Genomic DNA, 9,878 nt, shown 5'->3' with positions numbered 1-9,878 from the left:
CGTTGTCTAGAGGACCACCCCGAGGTTTAACCCCTTTTAACGGCGCACAGAATGAAACCTGAGAGAAAAGCTGCGCCATTTTACTAGTCATTCACAAAACCCCAAATCACATTCCGACATTCTCTCAAGAAACATTCAGTTGTTTGAGCCAAACTGAGTATCGCCCAAGTATAAATAAGATTTTTTTTTATATACAAACGTTTTTTGTCAATTGTCTATTTATATGATCTCCAAATGTTTACATTTGTGTATTATTTAGAATAAGCCTATTGAATAATTGTTATTTTGGTGTGTTTTATATTTATTTTTAATGGCAGTTTTCTGTTGTCTATCAATTCAGACCATATGCCAAATCGTAAAACTGTGGTTTTCTATGGGCTAGAACAATTCGCATTAAAATGAACAAATCAGTGTTTCTAGTTATTAGAGTTCCTAATTAATATATAGGCTAACCTGCAATACTTGAATTTGGAATGGTTGTTAGCTAACCGACAACAACGAAATATAAAGAAAAGAAAAATGAAGTAGCCTACAAAGAAAAAAATGATTTCCCCCAAGGAAAGAATTGCATATGCGATTCTATTTTCGTTCTTTAGATGGCGCCAGAAACCAGATTTACTAATGAGCACAGGATTCGTCAATGGTCCAAATGCGTTCACTCTCTCTAGACTACGTGCGCGCACTGGAGACATTACGTCAACACAACAGATCTCCCTCACACACACAACCACAAAAGACGGCGCAGAAAACTGAAACGTGTGTTTGGAATGCCTAAGCACAAAACCATTGTCAGTTATTTGGCTTATTGTGATTTGAATATTGTGACTCTCTAATAGTCGGAGAAGTTATGATCTTATATGAATGTGGATGTGTATGGAGATACAAAAAAAAAAAAAAAAAAAAAAAAAAAAAAAACCTGAAAGCCTTTTACATAATAAAAATAATAAAATTAATAAATAATTGTAATGGAAATACAAAGTAGAAAGTCGTTACAAGGAATTATATTAACAGACCATGGAACTTGTAAGATAGGCTAAATATAGTAGTAGGCAAAAATATGGTTTCCTTGACACCAGGTTGGTATAATTTCCCCTAAAACTTTTAAATTTACTTTCATAACTGTGCCAACAAAGAGCTAAACAAATTAAGGTTTAAATATTTTTTATAATTAGTCTACCTATATGTTTTGCCTAAACAGACTAGCCGATTTTGTCTGCAATACTAATGCGTATCAGTTTGAGCAGTCAGCAGAATTTAAATTTTACCGTTGTATTCCCATCTTGATAAAAAAAATTCAAAAAATAAATAGGTGATCATTAGATTTATATGTAGCAAATCAAAGCTTCTTACTGAGTAAAGCTCAAATAAAGAAATAAAAAAGCTTTTCACATGCTTGTCTGATCGTGAGCGCGTGGCTTCTACAAATATTGTAACCCCCCATGAAACCTGACGTGAAATTACTCATGACATGACTAAAAACAAAGTACTACTCCAAAAGCTATAGGCCTGCTTAACCCCCAACATAAATGAAAGATCAGATTTGAACACCAAAATTCGAGAACATTCAACAGCAGCAGTAGAAAGCCGTAAAAAGTTATCAAAGATTAGTGCAAACTCTATGTTTTCTCAAAGAACTCTATACATTTTTTTTTAAATCTTTAAAAATGTATATATATATATATATATATATATATATATATATATATATATATATATATAATATATATATATATATATACAAAAATACAAAAAATACAATACAAAACATGGCACATTTTTTTAAAGATTAATATTGAGCTAAGTCAGTTTAAACGACAGAGGCTTGATAAACACGCGATGTTCTTCAAGGACTCTTACTTGTAGACGTTTCGTCATGTGTAATTTGAATAAATTAACATTTATCTATAAGACTTAATTTTATTTTATTTTTATTTCTCAATCAATCCATTAGCTACTTGGCAATTTACATTTTAATGGTTAAAATATCTATGTAATCGTACATGAACTTTGCAATCATAATCGTAGGCTACATTGCTTATTGATAATTTTCATTGCCTAATCAACAAGCAATGTAAACATATCCAGTCTATCTCAACAACAAAACAGGCAACAAAACTGTATTGTTAATAATACAGTGGAAAAAAATGTTAAAAATGTTTCTGTTTGTGTGTGTGTGTGTGTGTATGCTTTCTTATTCTTATTACATTATTTACCTGCATATGCCTAAGTAGAAAATAATTTCTAAAACAAGGCAAACGTAAATGAATTATTATACATTGATACATAACAGATTATTGTGTGTGATTGAATTTGTAAAATTATTTATTTTTAGGTTTTATTACATTTAATAATTAACATGCCCAAGACCAGCCGCTTCACTTACAAATGGACATCAGAAGATGGCGCAATTGCTCTATCACACGGCTGCAGTCCCCTAGTTTTCGCAGGCACTCGAGAACAAATCCAAAATGCATCATTTCTTGTTTAAGTCTATGGACAAGAACAAAAAGTGTATATTCACGAAGACACATATTTTACTGTCCATAAAGTTTTGGACACCATCCAACAGGTTAATTACTAGCTAGCTAGCCTACTACATTTACAAAGAGCTACTCATGTTAAATTCTATTCAGTGTTCTAGTTTAGTATTATTGCCATATTAATGGATAATATTATCGTGTGGTTTGATGTTGCAATACTGAAGTGTAAATTATTTCGTCGCATACATATTTTTCTTATGAATGGTTTATTAGGAGGGGTTTGCGCAACACTATACAACGACAAAACACACTTACGGTACTCTTTAAAACACAAGTCTAAAGTGAAGGGTATATTATTTTGGCACAAATATAACCACAGATTGTACATGGCTTGGACAGGCTCCATACCTCATATTCTCCAGCATGAAACGAAATTTCATGAGATTTCAAGCAAAGTATAATTTCAGTTATAATCGACACTGGAGGTGGTGAAAGAAAAGTCGTACCACACTGTAAAGAGTTACAGTATCACAATTTCAATATCCAATGTATTTCTCTCCACAAGATATGTTGGTGAGCAGAAAATAATCTCAACAAACAAACTTATCTTTTGGCTCTCTTTGTCCTGAGTTGGTAATATGGCCATACACCGTTTGCAGACAATAAATGACGCACCGCATCACCAACAACCCTCTCCGGTCCAAAGTGATCACTTCAAAGCGGTAGTCCAAGGGGGAAAAAAATCGTTAAATTCGTTAAAACGTCAATAATTTCATCGCTTTGAGTGTGTGTGGACCATCGCTGTTCAAAATTGTTCACTTGCATTTACACAGAGCAAAGCTAACTGTTGGTTTTTAGTTTGTTGACGACTTTTTTCTCCTTTACCCGTCGGTTCTGGAACCAGATAGTAACCTGTCGTTCAGACAGGTTGGTCTGAGCGGATATCCGCCTGCGTTTGTCCTTGGTGATAAACTTGTTTGCGGCATACTCCCTTTCGAGCTCCTTCAGCTGCACCTTGGTGTATGGAACACGTTTCTTCCTCCCGCGGCGAAAAGAACTACCGTCTGCCCCTCCGTGAGACACTACCTCTGAAGACACAAATGACAATAAAAGTATTCAAATACGTTTAAGGATAATAGTTTAAGGGTGTTTTGTCATACGCAACATGAACATAGTGCCCTGGCAGCTTTTAGAAATGTGTTAAATATGTGGAATGTTATTCTGGCATTAGCCTCACCTGGTATAGGCGACTTCCAGACGTTTCCCGTCTGTGGCTGCTCTTTGGTGCAGTAGACCTGCCCGTTCCAGCCACTAGCTGTGATAGCCCACGGTTGGTAACTCTCCATTGGTAATAAGGACTCATGCCGGGTCTCTGCAGGCCCGCTCATTGCCTGGACTACGGGAACATCCAGATAGCTGGGAACTGGCTGATACGGGCTCGAGGCGTAGCTCGAGTAGAAGGCAAACTCTTTGGCGCGTGAGGTGGTGTAATCGTCGCCTGTAGAAGCGGACGTGTCCATGTATTTTTCCCCGTAAGGTGAGGCAGAGGAGGGGGACTGGGTGCATGTCTTCACACCTCCACCGGCCCCGTGGTGGTGGGACATTCGGCAAGGATAGTATCCACCGCCACCGAAATATCCGTAGGAAATTGAAGCGCTGGCTGAACCCTGGACGGCTGCGCAGGGGCTGCATTGCTTCCCAGGCTCACCCGCTCCAGCGGCAGCCACTTCGCTTGACGGATAAGCAGCGCTGGGAGCAAGAGAGGCAGGGTGAGCCATCAAATTCCTGCACGGGCTCGGCGAGAAGTTACCTCCCGTGAACCCTTCCATATTCTTGCCGGTATCGTCCAAGCCGCCACCGTTATCATATAGAAACATGACCGGGTCAATCCAGCGCGGGCGGAGAAGCAGTGACGTTGTCATAGCCCGTCGGACATAGAGACGTATGGCTCTTTTTTGAGAAGCCCCGAGACTGAAAAAGAGGAGACAGGCGATTCCGCGAGAGTCAAGCGACTCTGACGCACCCTGCGCAGAACCAGAATCACGACTGGATTGGCTCAAAACTGGTCATGTGATATGTAAACGAGGACGATAATCAGCTCAAGTGCTAACAATTAAACCGAGAACAAATCCAGTGATGTGAGATGACAACCTGTCAAATGGTTCCATCCATTTCGAGATGCTCTGAAAGGTAAAGGGGATGCGTAAGTAAATAAACGAAAGAATAAAAAAATGCTGTGGTCCTTCATGAGTTTTCATGTATCCACTTTACTAAAAGCTTAAAACAAATGCTGCGTTAGTGTTTTGTTATTTAAAAATAGCTCTTGGCGTTGGAGTAAACACTGAACGAATAGTTGTAAGCGAATAAGATTCCAGTTAATTTTTGCAAACATCCAAGTAGGTTTGAGAGCGATTGTGAGTTGCTGACATTGTGCATTCCTTGGTGGGCCTTTTAATCAACTTAAAGATTAAGGTTTCAGTAGAAAAAGTTGTATTTATTTAATATTATTATGATTATTGTGCCTCTGTTAACTGCTTAAAAAGGGGTTAGCAGTTACGTAATTTTCAAAATTAAAATGAAAACAAAAAGTTACTTAAATGTTTTACCAATTTCTATACATCCTCAAACATTAGGCTTGCGTTCACTCACCAAATTGAAAGCGTTGTATGTCTTATGATGCAATACAAGTGCTCTAAAGCAAGCCAGGTGTGCCCTTTAACGGTTAACAACGAAATCTACAGGCTATTTTCACGATACTTAGAAAATTGGTTGCAAGTAATGGCAGTTAAAGAAAAAGGTCCAATTTTGAACGTGGCATGAAGTCCTGCTGCGGCGGCTTCCGTTTTGTTTACAAGATGCGGAGACAAAGAACACCCCCTGTATTCGTCTGTGCCATTTACGCGCGGGGTTGACGCGTCTGCAGGCCAAGGTCAAGTTGAAAGTTGCCGTCTGGCCGCCACACTATGCCTGTTGGCCTATTCAGGCTTTGATGGCCAGCCTAAAAGCTTACAAAAGAGAAGAGTCAAATGGTGAGAAATCTTTGGTGGATGAGATACGTCACAGAAGCCTTTTAGTTTTACTGGCCAGCCACATTGTATGAAAACTGTTAGCGAATCTGTGAATAATATTATACAATTTAACACCCTTTACATTCAATTTTGTATTTTAACCAGTTAGATGTGGGTTAGAATGCAGCTAACTGATTTTGGGACGGAAACCATGTATTTAGGTACGAATGTTGAAGTGTCTAAACAGTAGGCTAACTAAACAGTATTGTATTGTATGGGCGCCGTGTTTTCTGACTGCTCCAATGCGGGAACAAAAATCAGCACCCTCTCTATTTGGTTCTGATGTTGTAGGAAAATTTAGATTTTTAGATTTCCTGCAGAAATTTCGAACAATTTCAAGCTGCAGTACAAACCGCTTATGTTAAATTTAATTATACATTTTAAATAATGCTGATTCATAAAACAACACACTGAATTCGAAGAACACTTACATGAGTAGTTTTGTTTAAAAATCAAGCAAGAAGTCTCATTTCTTCCTGATTTGTAAACTAAGATACCTTTTCTTGTCTGGGTAGCTGGGACATTGGCTGTTTGCTGGTAGAATACTACACAATTGCGTGCATGTGAAACATTTTGCGCGGTTTCGAAGACGATGCACAACAAGAAATATAGGCCAATCAAATGGGCAATCAAATTATTTATTATAGCAAATCATATTATTTAAATAAATAAATTTGTATTTATGATTATTCCACACATCTAAATTACTAAAAGTAGGTAATGAATAGCATTAATAAATGTTATGACAATGCAATGCACACAATTAAAAGTGAACGCATCTACTGTCTTTATCGGACGATGTTTGAACCACAACAATACCACAAGAGCCTGCAGAATACACATTCACTTTATGCATTAGAAAATAAATTTGCAAATTAAAAATAAGCATTTTGACCTATAGAAAAACACACAGCACGGGTTACATTATTATAATATAAAAAAATAATAATACCGTACTATTTCACGCTGTATAGTGAACTGTAATTAAGGTTTAACAACAATTAGCTTAATATTGTGGGGTGAGCATAGCGTAATGGTGTGATCTATGAATAACAAGGCTGTGTATTTTGGATAACAATAAAATGGGATACATGTGTGATTCTATAAGAAGAGTAGGAGTAACACATCTCTTATCACACCATGGTACCTACTCCCGTGTTTTGTGATATTTCTTGTTTAGCCAACAACATAACCGAACAGGTAATTTGCATTGCAAAACTAAAAAAATTTAATATACTATTTTTTAACATGAATTTCCAAAATAGTATTTTTAAAAAAAATACTAATAAGAAAATAATACATATAACCGCAAACAACATTTGTATTTTAGCGATGGTGAAGAATAATAATAAAGCCGCATGCGGGCATTATCAACTGTAGGCCTACTGGGAAAAATATTATAGAAAATTTGACAATAAATATTAATAAATTAATAAAAAATATATTAATATATAAAAGAGCCTAAATTAATTTTAATAGCCTATTTGGCTGTAGATGAACGAAGCACTGAATCAAATAAGTTGGAAAGTAAAGTGCATTTCATAAGGAGACTTGGGCACCAAACATCGGTAGTTTAACATTTATTTTTCAATATATTAATTAATAAGTGTTTAGTTAAAACAACAAAAAACAATGTTAAATAATGGTTCATGACATGAGATTAAAATATTTCCTCGATTAGAAAATACTACAACAATGCTGCCTTTTGATTTGTAGGCCTATCTAGGTTGCTTTGTTGCCCATGTACAAATAATGGTGTTTAACGAATGCCAAAAACGAATCAACAGCAATGATGCAAAAAAACAAAATAAAATAAAAATAAAATATTCAAAGCAAATGCTATATTTTATCTAATTTATGAGTAAAGAATATATAGAGTATATATATAGAGAGTATATATATATATATATATATATATATATATATATATATATATATATATATATATATATATATAGCCTATTATTTACACTGATGTTTAAAGATGAAGCCTTAATGACTAATCCTAGTCAATTTTTATGAAAAAAAGTCTGTAAAGAAGCCAACAATTCAAAGAAGGCAGTGATCAGCATTTAAAACAGACACTTCTTAGCTAGTGCATGAGTTAAGGACGAATAAAAAAAGCATTTATTAAATACAAAGTTAATAACAATTGGCGCTACTAAATATAATAAGACTGGATATTTGTATAAATGGAACCAAAGTGCACGTTTTGACATTTGATTCTACTAGCTAGTAAGATAAGCGTCCTTTAGTTGGCCACTGGATCACTGCAGACGTGTAGTAGAAATTGTTCTTTACACAGTATACCTTTTGTGCAATAGTTCTGTTTGAATTGTAGGCAAAGCTATTAAATAAATACACATTTCTGCTAACAGTGGTCAAAGAAAAATCGCCCTCTGAAATATTTAAAATGGGGAGGTGGCTACGACATTCTGTGCTCGCCATGGTCAAGTTCAAGTTGGGCTCAGCTGTTAAACATCTAGCGGAAGTTTGGTAAGCACTATGGGCGGATCTGGTACAGTCGGCGCATGATAGGTCTAAAATTACCCTATGATCTGTCCTCACACCCGAATTACGGAAACCTCAACATCTTATGAGTCTATTATGTTATTTAAGCCCACTAGACCTGACAAGGAAAAAGATTTGTCAGTAAGAAACCACAATAAACTAGAGCTCAAGTTTAGTTGGTGATCCTATTTTACAAAGAAAAGATCACCTAAATCAACCCTGTTAACCAAAGAGGAAGCACTTGACACTTGAAGTGAAATAATTTGTCGGTATTCAACAAAAAACTTAGATTTTTTTTCAGTAGTCCAAATATGATGCTTGTCTGCACCACTAAATGAATTACTGGTTAATAGGCTTACAGGTGATAGTACACCTGTTTCACACTGAAAGCGAATGCAAATGACAAAATGGATATCGCTAAGTAATCTTCGTGAGTGAAAAATAATTGGGAATATACTCAATAAAATGGTAAACGTATATCAACTTGCTAAGATGCTGTTTATCATAGAGGAAACTTTGTGTTGAAATTTCTTAAGTTCTAGAAAAAACTTTCAGACAAGAAAGCCAGTCGTAATTACAGAACCAGAGTATAATTATTAATAGATAACTGAGGAGAATAACCCTTGTAAAATGCAAGAATATATCAGGTGTTTGTGGAAGGAGCGGCATACAGTTTGGGAGTAATATATGAAATGAATATATTCAAGGGGGTCTAGCCCACAAAATCATCGATATAGCGAATTTGTCAGTTTAATTTAAAGACTTGACTGTACAAAATGTACAGGATGCAGTAAATGTGCCTGCGCTTTCCCGGAGAGAATTACAAATGAATGTTTAAAGTTCAAGGACGCCTGAAAGGACCGCCCACAAAAAGGTTTATTGGCGCTGGAGGAATGTACACAAAATAAGACGCAAGGAATGTGAATGAGGGTCCACATTTGTGAGCCCAAACATAGTGATTTAGTCAAAATAAAATAGCTTTATTAACAATTTTACTCAATTAGGTTTGTTTATACCTTTTATTCCTCATTGTATTAGCTTAAAGATTGGACGGCACCTCTTTATTGAAATTCAAAGTAAGTATTAGCGCAGTTTTATATAGAAAAAATGGATGCATTAATACATAATGATCTTTTTGCATGTTAAAAGGGTCCACGAAAGACCAAGAAACATGACAAAACCACAGCTAAGCAAAAATCTAGTTAATAAGGAATTAATAACATTCTGAAAACATTTAAAACACATCATAAGTACTGATGTTTCATTAACATCTAACCCCATCACACTGACCAAACAACTGAGAATAAACAAATTAAAACAATTAAAACAAAAAACTAGAGAAGGACATGAAAACATGGCTGCCACAAGCGGAAAAGTTGTCCCCACATTGTGATCAATACAGAAGTCATAACTTCATTTTCTGACAAAATCTACAAAACACAGGGACAGGACATCCTGAGAATATTTTAAAAGATACACTGCACATCTGACAACCTTTAAACAAGCACTGCTGTGCAATATTGTACTATGTCTTCCTGTCATAATAAGACTCAGTCTCAGTCTCCTTTATTACACGTTATGCTCATCACAATGAAATTATTCATTTTAAGTTTCCCCTTCTATGAATAATTAATTAGAATTACATGCACACACTTCATATTCCTTAAATGAATTGTTCGTTCTAGCTTCCTATTTAGTTTACATTTAGGCATTTTTGTAACTAGTACGCGGGTTGCTAGTGCTGTAACTAACTTGCGCTACAGGGAAGCTACTCTGCACTCATTTTATTTTACATTTTGTGCACTACTCATATTTTATT

At 35.6% G+C, this 9,878-nt stretch overlaps 1 protein-coding gene across 1 annotated transcript; it reads right to left on the bottom strand.

Moving 5' to 3' along the window:
• Window positions 1–1,900: 1,900 nt before the first annotated feature.
• LOC113120061 (homeobox protein Hox-A13a) lies at window positions 1,901–4,629 on the bottom strand. The gene is made up of 2 exons (XM_026289907.1): window positions 3,718–4,629; window positions 1,901–3,568 (listed from the first exon to the last, which is right to left on the bottom strand). Exons 1-2 carry the CDS (start codon window positions 4,400–4,402, stop codon window positions 3,321–3,323), a joined length of 933 nt encoding a protein of 310 aa, XP_026145692.1. The 5' UTR covers window positions 4,403–4,629; the 3' UTR covers window positions 1,901–3,320.
• Window positions 4,630–9,878: the final 5,249 nt, after the last annotated feature.

This window comes from Carassius auratus, chromosome 19 (assembly GCF_003368295.1).
Source record: "Carassius auratus strain Wakin chromosome 19, ASM336829v1, whole genome shotgun sequence".
NCBI classification, from domain to species: Eukaryota; Metazoa; Chordata; class Actinopteri; order Cypriniformes; family Cyprinidae; genus Carassius; species Carassius auratus.
Note: the sequence above shows the minus strand (reverse complement) of the source record. Positions and strands in the feature narration are given on the sequence as shown.